General features: G+C 39.7%; 1 protein-coding gene across 1 annotated transcript in view; it reads left to right on the plus strand.

The window, feature by feature from the left end:
- Window positions 1-15,794, plus strand: part of GSAP (gamma-secretase activating protein) — a 55,197-nt gene that overhangs the window by 26,819 nt on the left and 12,584 nt on the right. Inside the window, exons 14-26 of the mRNA XM_018560422.1 lie at window positions 77-160; window positions 2,075-2,167; window positions 4,352-4,572; window positions 5,296-5,365; window positions 7,172-7,254; window positions 7,824-7,877; window positions 8,026-8,154; window positions 10,428-10,486; window positions 11,381-11,409; window positions 12,954-12,965; window positions 13,504-13,562; window positions 14,327-14,422; window positions 15,373-15,443. Coding sequence (XP_018415924.1) covers window positions 77-160; window positions 2,075-2,167; window positions 4,352-4,572; window positions 5,296-5,365; window positions 7,172-7,254; window positions 7,824-7,877; window positions 8,026-8,154; window positions 10,428-10,486; window positions 11,381-11,409; window positions 12,954-12,965; window positions 13,504-13,562; window positions 14,327-14,422; window positions 15,373-15,443 — 1,060 coding nt within the window. The remainder of the gene's footprint in view (window positions 1-76; window positions 161-2,074; window positions 2,168-4,351; window positions 4,573-5,295; window positions 5,366-7,171; window positions 7,255-7,823; window positions 7,878-8,025; window positions 8,155-10,427; window positions 10,487-11,380; window positions 11,410-12,953; window positions 12,966-13,503; window positions 13,563-14,326; window positions 14,423-15,372; window positions 15,444-15,794) is intronic.

Below are 15,794 nucleotides of genomic sequence, written 5' to 3' on the forward strand. Positions count from 1 at the left end.
ATTAAATTTTTAATTTATAAGAGTAAACAATTTGTTTTTTTTTTTTTTTTTTTTTTTTTCTTTTGTTTTTTTCTAGGATGTAGCAAAACTTTTAAAATTGCAACTGCACTGAAAGAACCTAGCAACTGCAAGCTCAAGAGATTATCTTTTATAAATCTAGGTAAGAAGTAGCTGAATGTGGCATAAATTGGTAGAATATTCAGCATGTGTTTTCCAGGTTTTGATTTTTATTCATGGCGTTACTCCCCATTTTCTAATCCTGCCTTGGTCCGTTTTATACTGCTAGGATTTTAGTGAGCATAAGTTTATGCTGTTTCATACTGTAGTCACAGTATTTGCTGTTTCATACTGTAGTCACATCCCAGTGTGGTAATGCAAAAAAAAAAGTGAAGTGAAAAATGGAACCCAAATGACAAATGCAGAAAATTACATTTCTGTGAGTACAAAAGCAGTGCATATTGCCAGGGTTGTTATGGTTATAAGCAAACTTCATTCTAAAACCATTGACTTGCAAGGTGTGCAGACAAACAATGCGAGCATTGAGTGAGCTTTACCCATACATATTTTTTAAGCTTGCTTGATAGCTCAAGTACATGGAGTTCTAAAACTAGCACGTATCAAGTATTTACCTATCTCCTCCTGCAAAATTCCCACTGGCCAATAAAGAAGACATTTTACTGTTCAAGTAAAACTATGGCTTCCCACCTAAAACAAATGTGCTAAATCATTTAATTTAAAGGTGAATCATCCTTTACAGATGTATCTTGGTCCCCCTGCAAAGTCCCAGAAATATCTGTTAAGCAAGTAAATTCCACCTAATTCAGCTTCCTTTGATTATGTGGTAATGATGCTGCACTGCTCTTGAATTCATAGCAAAGTTGCTGCTCTCATGAAGGCAGCGCCTTGCTTGTACTACAGTAGGATGAAAATGTGTTGCAGGAGGTGTGACTATCAGTATTTTCACTGCTGATTTACAATATTGTAGTTTTGTCAGTCAGCACCTGACCACATCTAGTGCTGCCCAATGCTTACTGGATTGGCAGCACTGCCTCTGTTGAAACTCCCACTGTGAACTTCAGTGTCTGTAAGGGGGAGTGTGTGAACCAAATTCTCCATTTGTGTCTGTCAGGAAAGGTAAATATGCATCACATAGTATCTTGATTTGGTACTTATTTAGCCTGTCATATGGGAGCTTTTATGATTGGTTCAGGCTTGTTGTGGTAATGTTCAGGGGTGTGGAATAAAAAAAAAAAAAAAAAACTACTTGTCCAAGGACTGAAGCAGGGGTCCAATCTTCTTGTCCCTCTTGACAATCCACTTGTCCTGATACAAAAAAATTACTTTTACTAAAACCGTTTTTGACCTTGCTGACCTATGAGAGCTTGCAATTTGCAAGCGAAATTCAAAATCCATAGCGCAGGTCTGCACTAGATGACAGTACAGGGTACATATATTAACCTGTACCAGCACAGGGGAAGGACAATTCGCCAAAAGGTAAATATAAGGGGGGAGCTTAGGGGGCCAGATTTTAGGGGGTAAAAGTGAAGTGAAAAATGGTACCCAAATTACAGAAGCATGCGTTCCTCTATACTGGTTCTGTGTGGAAGTGGCCATCTTGGTGGAAGAAAGGTTCCTCATGTCACAGCCTTCAGCAAGGAGAACAGTGAGATTTGGTGATTTCACTAATGTGCTGCTCACTCCATATCTCTTGACTAGCAGTCAGAGGCAGCAGTGCCCTAAACCTCACACTGCAGATATACAGCTATGAGGCTGAAGGCATAAGAGTACATAGGCACCCTCACATACAAGTGGACTGATAATTTTCAGGAGGAATTCAAAACAAAAAGTAAAGTTTATATAGGCTACTGCTTAGGTACAGTTAACATTTCTAAATGTTCACTATAGCATAGCAAATCTTCAATTTTGAGTTCAGTTTCACTTTAAGGCCACCAATCATGGTAACGTGCCAATAGAAACCAGCTAAAACAGGGCAGGTTGGCACTCATCACTGCTGTAGGACATTTGGTGTAGGCCTTAATTTTTGTTTCTGATTTAAATGCATTTTTTTTTCTAGATGGTTATGTTGCTGTTTATTTGCCTGATCATTTTTTCCACTTGATAAACACAAAGTATCCTGACTTGATGTGTTATCACTTGTTTTTATCAGGTAAGTGCAGATCTATCTACTATACCATGTTTCAGCAGAGAAGCAATACACATTTCTGCAGGGAAATTTTGGTCTTGAAGTCTGACCTGTAAGGGGCTAGTGGGTGCTTTTTACCCTTCGTTGCCCATCCAAAGCTGAAATATCACTTTTTGGATGGCATTAATCTTCAATTGTTATTGTAAACAAATGCTGCTGCTGCCATCTCCTTCTGGATTAACTTATATTTACTAGCTCATGATTGCAAAATGCTATTTTTTTTAATTGTCTTTTGCTGTAGAGAAGTGATCTTGATTAAAGGAAACCTGTACAGAGAAAATATGGATGATGGTATTGCTACCACTTTTGAAAACACTGCTGTCCTGCTAAATCAGTGGTTTCATTTCTTTGAGATACTGATCTGGAATAAGTTTTAGAACTGGGCATTTTGGCCCATTTATTCTGGGTCAGAAAGGACAGCTAGACATAGTGTTTTCAGTTTCTCTCGCTACAGTTTTTTTAAAATAACTTCTTGAGTTGCCATAGACATTTAAAACCTGATAACTTATGTAACTTATTAATAAAAATGACATGCTTAAAAAAAGTTTCAAAGTATAAACAGAAAAATAATCGAATGCAGATATATAAAGCACAGCAAGTTTCAATCGCTAAACAATGTATATAATGGTAGATATACAGCTACTCAAGATGAAAGCATTGTTTGTGAACATACTGCAACATGTAATATGTGGTCAAAAACAAGGGAAAAGCAAGTAGGATGGGAATGGATAGGGAAATATCCGGGAGAAGGTCTGAAGGGTAGTAACTTGGATGAAGGAAGGTGGAGGGTCACTGATTGGATAAGGGGGATGGAAGAATGATCAGATATAAAGGGTGGGACAAGGATATTTACATAAAGGTCGTAGATCTACGGGACTCGGGAAGAGGAGTAGTCCAGTCAGGTGGCAATGCTAGGAGGACTTATGATTGGTCATTATACAGGTTAGTTTTGGAATCAGTTGTTGGGGGTGTGAGTACATCTAATTTGCCTAATGAACCTTCAAGTTGAGCCTTAAGATACCAAGATGTATTTTGAAATGGGGATATCAGTTCATCCAGACCAGTCGGAGAAAAATGTGCGCGGTGCGTGAGTGGTTGAATTTAGTGTCTATTTGGTCGGTTAGCATAAACCTAAAAAGGATGGAGTGAACATCAGACAGGTCAGATGCCGCCGCACTGAGCCACTTTGTTAATATAGTCTTTTAGGCAACTATCCTACCGCTCTGTGAGTTAATTTAAATTGCATCTCCCTCGACTTCAAATAATTGCTTAGTAGACATTATTCCATCCCCGGAGACTGCTATCATAGGTGTCTTGCGGGAAAAGGTCTGCCAATAAGTCTAACCCAGTTTGGGAAGGAGAGGTGGACAGTAAATGAGTGGTCATGGAGGATCGGGTATATGTGTGAGGGACAATTTAGAAGCTAAAGATTGCAATAGGCACTGAAGGGTGGCGTTGGATTGTTCCCTAGAAGAGGAAGGAGGCATATAAGCTTTCAGAAATCGGGAGATCTGGTGGTGTTGCAGGAAGTGAGTAGGGTGGAGATGATACAGTTTGGAACATATGTAACTTGTATAGCCTCCCTCTATCTCCACTTTAATCAGTCCTCTTTGGTTTTCTTTGGCATAATATCTGCCCCTACTAACTCCTTAGTGCTAACGTCACTCATTTTCTGGATCCTAAGAGGACACTGGCACGAAACCCTGCAGTTGGCAAAAGTTGATCTCCATCAGCACAATAGCTGTTTCCTGCCCCAAGCCTTTGCAGTATGTCATGATGTTTTTGTGGCTGTCAGTTGGGAGAAGCTGTTGAATTGCCAGTTTGGATAGAGCTTACTTGTGCAATATAGCATTCATGATTTTATCAGAATTGCCTTCCATTGCATTACTCCTTTTTGTGAACTCAAATATTTTCACAAAGATCATGAAGACTGTAGCTGTTTCTAAACAAAGTGTTTGTCTGACACTCATTATTGGCCTTTCTTCATAGGAGAATGGTTGAGATTTTTCTAGTGTAGGGTAGGAAATGATCACACACTGAAGTGGCTGCTATGGATAACATTGCAACTTTTGCTTCCTCACCAGTTGTTTAGTTGAAAGTTGATGCATTGTTTGTTGTTTTATTAATGAGGTCTATTTCTTTCCCTAGATGAGGACTCTAGAATAAGTGGCATGTGCAGTGATTGCCCTATGCAGTCCTTACTAAAGTCCTGCGTATTGGAAAGCTGCACTGGAATCATTTTCTCTGTGGCTATTGGCCAGGAAAAACTTCTTAAATTCTTGGCAGGGAGCAGACAGGACTGTGAGCGTCTAGCAGTGCTCCATTGCTTCTTACTTCACCTCAATCTCCATCCACTGCAGGAAACGCAGGTAAAGGTTTAATAAGAATGTTTTATATGAACTGTTTTTATGCCTTTTTATAATACTTCCTGCTGATTTCATAGGGTGTCCGACCTTTCCGAACACTCTTTATGCACATCAAAAGTGTCGTCTCCTTTTGAACAAACTCAGGCTGGACATAAATGGCCCAATCCTGGACATAAATGGCCCAACAGATGTCACCACAAGAATGAAGGGTGGGGAGATATGTCTGCCTAATGGCTAGCATTAGTTTTCATGACCTATTACAAAATAAAAAAGCAAGAAATTATAGTCTTGCAACTGCTTGACTTTTATGTACTGCATGCCAAATTCACACAAGGTTTTTGTTAGACAGGTATGACATGAAGCACCAATGGGTGTTCCTCATGCCTGCAGTAGCTTTCAGCTTCCTTAACTATGCCCACATTGTTCTGATAGAAAGCTTCAGGACTTCCTCTTATCTGGATTATCTGCCCCTTCTGCCTTTTACACATTCCTATTGGATAGTGGGGCACCCCATCATAGTGATGGCCCAGTAATATGTGGAAGCAGGGCTTAGTGGCAAGCTCTGACACAGCATAGCAGAGGATACTGAAAGCTGCTGCAGGTATGTGCAAGTGCCTCTGGGCACCTGTCACTAGCTTTCAATATTCTTAAAATTCCATTGTCTTTGTAATCCCAGTTTGACGCCTACATAGGTTGTTGCATAACCAGATTGTTTTGTTTTTCTAGATCGTTGAATGGATCTGTGAAAACGTGTCTAGCTGTCAAACATTTGACCCCATACAAGAGTTCTTAATTGGTATATATATATTTTTTTTGTTTTAATATTTTTACATGTAAGGAATGATTGTGCAGAGATGTGCATTTTTCTGTACCTGATCAGAGCAGGTCTCTGCAAAAACGTGGTGTGTGGTGTGTGTCTATATCACTGCATGTCAACTCATCTGCATTTTTTTTCATGAGGTTTTCAGGCATGGTTAAGGTGTGAACGGGTCAGCTTCCCATAACTGTTAGTATGTTTTAAAGTTTAAAACCCAGTTCTATGTGTATAATTTCTGTTAATGTGCAAATATGGCTGCCCCCATGTTATTGCACTATTACTAGTATCGGTGGTGAGTATAAATAAATGCTCCCGATGCCGGAACTTCCGGTGTCAGGAAGCCGGGCGGCGAGTCATTACACGCTGCCCGGCTTCCTAATTGGCAGGGAAGCCGGTTCCATGATCCCTCGTCACTTCCCGGCCAATCGGGAAGCTGGAACAAAGGAAGTTTCTTGATTGGTCGGGAAGCTGGCCAATCGTGAAGCCAGGCGGTGAGTCATTACCCACCTCCCAGCTTCCTGATTGGCCAGAATGCCGACTCCATGCTTCCTCGTCACCTGGTGACGAGGGAGCATGAACACTGCTACCAGACTAATAGGAAAGCCGGACGGCGAGTCATTACATGCCGTCCGGCTTCCTTAATGGGACTTCCAGTGTTGGTATTTGGTATCCATGCATCCCTACTCATATATGCAGGCGCTACTTCATGCTTTGGAGTGCTAAACAATGGTTGTGGCTTACTGCTCCTTTTCACAAGTAGGTAACTCCTTTTGAAGGCTAAGTTCCTTTCTCAGATATTGTGGAAAAAAATGAACTTGCCCACTGCACCATACCATCTTTCCCCACCTATGAGGTACTTACATGCCTGAAGTCCCTGCGCCAGCGGGTGCAGTAGCCTGTACGCAAGTTTTCCCAGCCCTGCAGTATGGAATGCTCATAATGCTTGCAAATGGGAGCACACATTGGTCAGCATGGTCACGTGGCCACAGTGACCAATGAGGCACTTCTTTTTTTCTGTGATCTGGTCCCTGGCTCAGAAGTGCTTATCATTGGTCAATCGTGGTCATGTGACCATGCTGACCAATGAGCACTTAACATTTGTGCGCATTATCATTCCATGCTGCAGGGCTGGGTAGTCCGGTGTACAGACTGCTACATGGGCTGCCAGGGACGTCAGACATGTAAGTGCAGCGAGGGGCTGGGGGGAGGTGATGGGGTGCTGTCGGTAAGTGAATGTTTTTTAGAAAAATTGTGAGAACTTGTCCTTTTAAATCCATGCCGCTGATATCTTTCCTCAACAACTCTTGGAGACTGAACATTGAGAGAGCTCCCTCTTGCCTTTTCTTTTCTCTTTTTTTAAACTTCTCTATTTAATACAATAGCAAAAAATGAGAGGGGGCATGCTCATAAATATAACATTATTTGAATGTAAACACTGCAATAATTACATATGTATGAATACTTTTTTTTTGTAAGTTTTGACCATAGCTTGGTTTCTAGAACATTGGGACCATAGGAAATCTGATTTTCAATTGCCTTGAATAGTAATTTATTGTAATGGATAACCTATATAGTTAAGACTAGTTTTATAGTTCAAAACTTTCATTTTGATTTTCTGATTCTTCTGGAAAGTCAGTCGGAAATGATATAGATGGAGCTGTGTTTTTTTATGTTTTGGTGTGTGCAAGTCCACTTATTTGATGCAAATGTATCCTTACTATATATGAAATCAGCATAAACCGATATTTCAGTAGCTGTTATGCCCTTATTTTATTTTTCTCTTAGCTTCTTTACACAGGGATTTAAGTTTGGAGGCCACATATCTGGATAAACTTTTGGCATACACATCAGTGCCGTTATGGAATATGGTAATATTTTTTAGAACTTTCTGTATTAAAATTAAATGCATCTCTAAGTACAAGGTGAATGTCCTCTCCCTATCTGAAAATTTTAAAACCTGACCGGGATTCTAACCATTCCCAAGCCTATCTAAAATGTAACGAAAAACCTTTTGACTAGATTTCCAGTTTACTTTTGACTGTATTCATGTTTTTAAAAAAAAAAGGTTATTTCTGAATTCTATATACAAAAAAAAGATACCAGTGTAATATTTCCTTTTTTTCCCTATTACTATGAGGTACTGTATTTTACACCTACTGTTGAGATCATTAATATTGCTTATGATTTTTGTTTTTTTTTTTTTTTTTAGATATTAAAGCTCCAACCCCTATTTTTATTTTGAGGGGTGTGGGTAGTTTAGGGCCTGGAGCTTGACTACTGCATTTAGCATCAAGCCAAGCAAACTATGACCAAGCAGCTTCTTAAATCTTTAGAACTCGGAGCTGACTGAGGCTCACTTATCTTAATGCATCAAAAACCGTTAAAAACTACAATATAATGTGAAATTTGCTAATCCATTTCATTACTATTTTTTTAGGACATACGTGGGGTTTCATGTACAACCGACATAATAGAAATTCCAGTTATGAAGGTAAGGCTTTTAATCTGAAGAAATGTGTAAAATGTTTAACAAATACTTTTAATTACTCTTTTAAAAAGGGTATACTAAGCTGAACCACATGCCTGATATCAGTTCTTTGGTGGTTGATCTTTGCATCATATTTATAATTTATTGGCAGATTATAACATTTAAAGGCTTTTGGGAGAAGTTTTACTTGGAACTGGAATATATGAAACACAGTCAGCAACGTTTTCTATGCAGCAGTCACATGCAAAGAAGAGACTGGTGCAAACTCATTTCACAGTTGGTAAGCTGTACTTCAAATTGTATCACTCCTTTTAATTTCATAGTACCTTATCTATTTTTTTATTAATCTTTAGGGCTGGTAATGATTAAAATTTTCGTGTTCGATTAATCGAATTTTTTTTTAAATCGATAAATCGAATAACTTCGATTAATTATAACGCACATACAGATCCAACTATGTTGGCCTATACACATACAGCAGAGCAATGAAGTAATAAAATGAACTAGGATCACACTAATCCAGCACGTTATTAATCTCACGTGCCCCACTCAATATGGCCGCCGCTTGAGTGGGGCAACTCAGAATAATAACGTGCTGGATTATTGCCTTGGCTGGCGCTCGTGCAGAAAGTTTCTTGAGCAAACACACCGGGCCAAGTAGCTCTGTCGGCTAACGAAGGGGGTAGGAGTCCGGTGACGTCATCGTCACCGGACTCCTCCCCCCCGCTTCCCTTCGTTAGCCGTCACAGACATCGACGTCACCGGACCCCTCCCCCCTTCCCTTCATTAGCTGACGGAGCCACTTGGGGAAGGGGGAGGAGTCCAGTGACGTTGATGTCCGTGACGTCACCAGATCGCCGATGGAACTCCCGGAAGCTGGCGAAGAGGTAAGTGTTTTCATTAGCGATCAAAATAATTTTAATCGATCAAAAAGTTTAACGATTAATCGAGAAATTAACCGTTAATTTCCACAGCCCTAATAATCTTATGTTTGCTTTTAAAAGGAGAACTATGAGGTGAGTGATTTACACTCATCCTCATAGTTGGAGCCGAAGCGTGACATTGAAACTGTCGCACGTCAGCTCTATTGATCGGGAAGTGAGCGAACACAGTCGTTCGCTCACTTCCCGATCATCTCCCTGCAGAGAGCGATGACTATCAGTCACCGCTCCCCGCAGGGATTCCTCCCTCCCCACTCCGATCCTCCAGCGCTGACTGGAGGAACAAATGGGGAGGGAGCGGGTACAGGTGGCTCTGCCTCTAGATAGGCCGAGCCAGCTGTCATTCACACAGCTTGGTGGATCTCGACAGCATTTTTTGGGATCCGTCCCGGCTGCGGCTGTCTCCGTATACCGCGAGTTGTAGCTTCCGTATACCTCCGATTCTCCAGCGCTGACTGGATGAACGGCCAGGGGAGGGGGCAGAGCTCGCTGTTAATCAGCCAGCTGGGTGGATCTTGACAGTCTTGTCGGGATGCACCCCGGCATGCGGCACTCAGTATATAGTGAGCTATAACTCGCTATATACTGAGCTTTGGGTCACATGAGGAGGTTAGTATATGTCCTCTTGTGACCCTAAAGAGAACTTTGGGATAAAAATTTTACCACATAGTTCTTAGTTGGTTGGCATTACTTTACACTTGGGCTACTACCACTTGCAAGTTTATTCTTCAATGCATGCAGCCCAGCTGCAACTCATAAACAACCTTATGTACAAAAGGGTGAAGAGTTTGGAGACGTGAAGATCCTAGGACAAAATGGCAGATTTGGAAAAATTATCCAATTCAGCTCACTTTCCAGTTCAGCTATGTTGTCCTAGATTGTTCACTTCTCCTGCCTTCTCCAAACTCTTAACCCTTTTGTGAGTAACACTGTTAATGTTTGATATCAGGCTATGCTTGAGCAAAGTTTTTACTGTAACAGCAGTAGCAGGGCATACTGTTTTTTAAAAGCAGTGCTTAGAGAATTGTTGAATTTAAGTATCTGTGAAGTCTCTTACGTAAAAATATTTTATTATCTAAGAAAAAAATCATCCTAATATGGTGCCACAAAAAAAAAAAATTGATTTAAAACAGGGGTGGCTTCAAAGCTTACTACAGGCATGCCATGCATCCACAGGGCATCCTGTAGCTACAGATGGTCAACTGAGGAATGCAAACTAACCACTCTAGCACGGATCTGCTTCCACGCTTGGCGTGGTTGGTATCATTCAGTAAGAGTTTAGAACTGGCAATATCACCGGGTATTTTCTAGGAATTCACAGTACCATTGAAAAAGAAGTAACTTTTATTTAAAAGCGAGGCATAAATTCAATATAATTAAGGGTTACGCAGACTTTAAAGTAGGTGTGCGCAATTCAACATAATATGCCATGCGTTAAGCAGTATTTCTGATCTGGCAATCTCAATTTTAGACAGTCAGATTATTTCTGAACAAATTGTTCAATACAAGGAGGTCTTGGTTGTTTACTGCTATTATGAATGTCAGCAGCCAGTTTACATTTCCAATACTGCATTTTTACTTTTTTTTTTCTTCTTCAATTGAACTGATACAGGATACTGGGGAGAAGAGAAATTCAGTCTATCAGCGAAATATACTTGAAAATGCAAAGAAGTAAGTCGGCGTCTGTTTTTTTTTTTTTATCAGGTGTAGGCGGCTGTGTAACTGCAGCTGTTTGTTGGTAATAGAGTATTGCTGTATATTTGTTTTTGCGTTGGATTTTATGAGCTGAATCAGACTAATAGCTGCTGCTAGAAAGTGTGTGTGTGTGTGCGCACATTATAATACAGGCATAGGGTGTTCCTATAGCAGTCATAACTGATATTCCACAAATTTCACAATGGAAATGGAACTGTATAAAAAGTCTATTTTGTTGACTAAAATCACCTGCTATAGAGTTTAAGAAGTCCTACTGAGTTATTCTTAATAAAAATGTATACACATATACAATGCCTGGCCAAGAAGTTATCGCCTGGATTTTTGGGCAGTGTTATGATCTTGGGTTGTTGCAGTTGGTCAGCTCTAGCTTCAGCGACGTTATGGGCCCAAAAAGGTCAGCGGTCTAGCTGACTATACTGAATATCCAGGCTTTTCCATCAATTGGTATTTTTCTTCACTGATGGCACATTGGGCATATTCCAAGATGACAATGCCAGGATTCAACTGGCTTAATTTGTGAGTGGTTCAGGGAGCACTAGACATCATTTTACACACCGCAGAGTCCAGACCTTAACCCCATTGAGAATCTTTGGGATGTGCTGGAGAAGACTTTTCATAGTGGTCTGACTTTTTTCCATCATCACTACAAGATCTTGGTGAAAAATGAATGCAACTCTGGATGGAAATACATGTTGTGACATTGCATTAGATTATTGAAACTATGCGTGCCATAATCAAAGCTAAAGGCGGTCCAGCAAAGTGTGTGTGTGTGTGTGTGTGTGTGTGTGTGTTTAATTTTTTTTTCTTTTTCTTTCTATCTCTTACTATATTGTTTCTTTATCCTTTCAGGGTTCTTTTAAACATGGATACAAGGGGATGTGGTATGCTGTGCACTATTTTGAAACAGAATATTTATTTTTAAAACATTTTATCTATTGACTATAGAGTGCTAAACCATTCACATCAGCGCTTGACAGTGAAGGAGCTTACAATCTAATGACCCTACACAATGTACAGACACTTCTGTGTGGAAGACTGTTATAGGAGGAAACGGGAAAACAAGGAGAACCACACAAACCACAAAATGTATATTTGGTGTAACCAAACCTATGAGCTTAGTGCTACAAAGTAGTAGCGCTTACTCTGAAGACCTCCGACATCTCTTTTGTTCAGAGCACATTGCACATCAACAAGTGCTGTCATTGTGTTTTTTCTTTTTCTGTGTACAACAGGAAGACCTGATTTGATTAGAATACTTGACTTCTATACTTATCCAAATGTGATTAGCCCATAAGATCACATTTTTTCCATCAGCGACCTAGATTGTTTGAACGAATTGTTCAGTAATGATAAACCTATCTACAATGTGTAGCATTTTAATAAGAAAAAGATGGTAACTGCATACATTTATAACCAGCCTTTGTAGCAGGGTGCACATGGGAAGGCTTACAACAATACAAAACTAAAGGAATCCCCAGCACACCTGCCAGCTGGCTTGCAACAAAACAAAATACCCTGTCTAACGGTATACGTTAAAAGCAGAGGTTTTAGTTTCACAAACCTTTGGCCAAAAATATGTAGAAGCCACACTGCCCTGTCAAGGCCCCTCTGTAAAGTGTGGTCCTAACTCTATTTATATGAGTCTCCTAGTGGGAGCATATTGATGCAGTCGATAAATTTAATGCAGCTGTACCAGGAGGTAGCCTACTCCTCCTCACAAGGTGCTGTCACATCCAAGATAGTCAAACTAGAAAAAGATGGTAACTGCATACATTTATCTTGGATGTAGTGACGCATTGGGGATCCCAGCATGCATCTGTGGTTGCTGGGCCTCCAGTGCGTCCCTGCACCTTGTGAGGAGGAGTAGGCTACCTCCTGGTACACCTGCATTCAATTTATTAACTGCATCAATATGCTCCCACTATGAGACTCATATAAATAGAGTTAGGACCACACTTCACAGAGGTGCCTTGACAGGGCAGTGTGGCTTCTACATATTTTTGGCCAAAGGTTTGCAACTAAAACCTCTGCTTTTAACGTATACTGTGAGACAGGGTATTTTGTTTTGTTGCAGGCCAGCTGGCAGGTGTGCTGGGGATTCGTTTTGTATAGCATTTTAATAAGACTTTCGTCCTAAAATTGTCTATGATAAATTACTTCAGATTTGTAGGTTTGAAATGATTAAATGAGTAATTGTAAAATTGAAGGCAGCGCAGAGCAAGAGACATTATAGTAAGTTGCTACAAAAGGAGCATTTACAAATTTTAGGGAGTCAAACATCTTTAGTGGGAAACTGCTTTCAGCTGGTGTAAGCTAGAAAGTAGTCAGGCTTTAGCAACAGTATGTCGTCGGTATAACAATCAGTATGTACATTTTGGGAGCAGGCGATGTGAAATGGATAACTTTTAATGGGCAAAAGGAGGGCCGTCTGATAGTACACTTTAGCAGGCATTAGATGGAAACCAAAGATGAAGCCCGGTTCTCAAACTAGGGGGCAGATGTCCTAAAAGCAAACACAGAAGTGACTTTTGCTGAGAAGACGCATCCTTTATCTGTAGCTATAAATCAGTACCTGATATTTATCTGTGAAGGTGTTGCAATAAATTCTTTCTATAGCTCCTATTCCTGTTTTATCCCTGTGAATGATAGCTGCACTAAGTGGGCTCTCCAGCAGGAGGTACCTGCACTGTTTCTTTGTTCACTTCTTGCTTTGACAGTAGAAATTTGACTGTAATTGATCCAAACCTGGATTAAAGGACAATTAGGACACATTTCAAGAGTAACTGATGCAGAAATCAATTAATTCCTAGTGGTTCACAAACTGTTATAGACAATGGGTTGCAGTGATGAGATAATTACATGAATGCCATCCAGCTTCCAATCTTCATCTGCCTGAAAACGGTCTTGTTATTGCAGAGGGCTTTGCATTTTCCAATTATGCTTTTTTTTTTCTTTGCCTTTTATTCTTGCAGAAAGAACTGTTCCATTAATCCAAGAAGAAGACTACCTCCAAAAGGATCTAATGGGACTGGTATGTGTAGCATGACAAAATGTTTACTTTATGTAAATTTTCTTCAGCTCATGTTGACGTCTAATAGGGTTGAGTGCTGAAAGACCTTCTCGTAAATAAATGTGTAGATCTTTCTAACATTGGAAATAGTTGGCGGTTCTTTAACTTCTGCTGTAGATATGAGTGTAGATTGTTGTTGTTGTGTTTTTTTTTATATAACTTAATCTTCAAAACCAATGTTTGTACTCAATATTTTCATCTTTTTATATTGGTATATTGCCAGTTGAGATTTTACCATGCACATTTGTGCAATGCACGCTGTATAGCATTGGTCTCTCTTGAAAAGACTTGCATTCTCTGCAGTGAGCACTAGATGGCGCCAATTTTATGATTGTTAAACAGTCTTACACGACTAATATTTTTGTTTCCAAGTTTCAATGAACTAGAAGTGTGAAATATCTACTAATGCTGCAAAATGTGCACTGAAATAGGTCGGCTAGGTCCATGCACAGTGATCATTTGGCTTGGTTCTTTCCTTGCACTGCTTGAAGTGTATGGTTGAATATTAGAGAAATCAGTACAATAACTTTTCTTCAGTAACCGTACAAGAACCATAGTGATGTGCATGCTCTAGAAAACCATACTCTTCCACTCATTTAAAAGTTAATGGAAATCTTCGTTTACCTTCCACATGTTTAATCTTTGCATTGTGATGGTTAAATACATATTCAGAATATGTTATCCTAAAGATTAATGAACTACTTTTTTTTTTTTTATATATACAGATGATGGTAAAACTAAGAGATCATTTATCACAACATCTTCATCATGTTGGAAAAAACAAGATTGAAAAGATTGTTTTGGACTTTTTTTCTAAACAGGTAGATGCACTAAGTGGCTGGGGGCCGTGCAGCAAATGATTGAATGTGAAAAACGTCATAGCGCTTCTAATATACGTTTAAATATATCGTGGAGCATGTGTAGGGGTTTTTTTTTTTTTCTTTTTGTGGGAAGTGTGTTTCTGACTTTCAATAAATATTATGCTTTTCCTTAGTGCAACTATACAAGACCTATGCTTGCAAAATTGTAAATTTTTCTAAATGTTGCAATTAATTGAAGTTTCCAACACATAAGCTAATACCGATTAAGAAATATCTGTTGCTCAATTTGCATTAAGAGGGGTGGGTCGGGGAAGGAATTTGATAGATGGATAGATATAGTATGTATGTACACACACACATGTAACACATTAGGGATGCACCGATACTTTTCAGATACCAGTGCCGATACGTGGCATTTTTTATGAGAACTACCAGGGTTGCAGCGGTTGCAACTGTGACCTTGCTCTCCACCACTGTCCTGAAATCATTAGTCTGCATTGTTTTAGAAAAACTGTCACATGGCAATAAGCAAAAATTTATCAGTACTTGTATCTGTGAGTACTTGGACAAGTAATAGTACTTGAACTTGCAAAAATGGTATCGGTGCATCCCTTATATAAGTTTAAAAAAAACAAAATCCTACATAAAAACAGACATGCACAAATTCCAGGAGCTCCGTGTGCTCCTTACAATTGACAGCTGCCTCCTTAAGTTTTTGAATTTTTTCTCTAGTCTAGTCTTGTTGCTCAAAGTATCTGTACTTATACTGAGTACGGTACTCGGTATCCGTGCATCCCTACTACACATAATATATAATTTCACTTTGGCGTTTAGGGACCCCCCCCTTATAAGCCATTAATAAAAATGACTGCCTTAATGCTAGTGACAGGTTAACTTTGAATTCTGCAGGTATCTACATTGGTGTTGATAATTTTATTTCCCCCCCCCAGCTTGACCTAGTGTGTCTGATACTAGAGGTTGTGTGGAGGAAGCACATGCTGGATTCTAGCGTTTTAAGCTTGTAAGTATATAATATTTTTTCATATAATCCTGACTCTAACACTAGCTTTATGCTAGCCAGAAGTCTGTTTTTATTATGATCTAGAGTAGGCAGTTAAGAGACATAGAAAAATACATGTAAAATGTTGGAGGATAATGTGCAAGGGGAATTTTGTCTGACCTTTTAGGGCCCGTTCACACCATGTGATGTGCACTGTGCAATTAATGCTATCTTGCAAAGCGCCTACTGTGCATTACAATTAAGCAGATGCATTGCCAATGGCAACCCAACGCACCTCCCGGCTGCAATCTGCTGCACCACGCGTACAGCAATATTGTGTGGTGGGAAAAAAGTAGTGCATGCACTGTGATA

This window comes from Nanorana parkeri, unplaced genomic scaffold, assembly GCF_000935625.1.
Source record: "Nanorana parkeri isolate BGI_ZX_2015 unplaced genomic scaffold, ASM93562v1 scaffold454, whole genome shotgun sequence".
Taxonomy (NCBI): Eukaryota; Metazoa; Chordata; class Amphibia; order Anura; family Dicroglossidae; genus Nanorana; species Nanorana parkeri.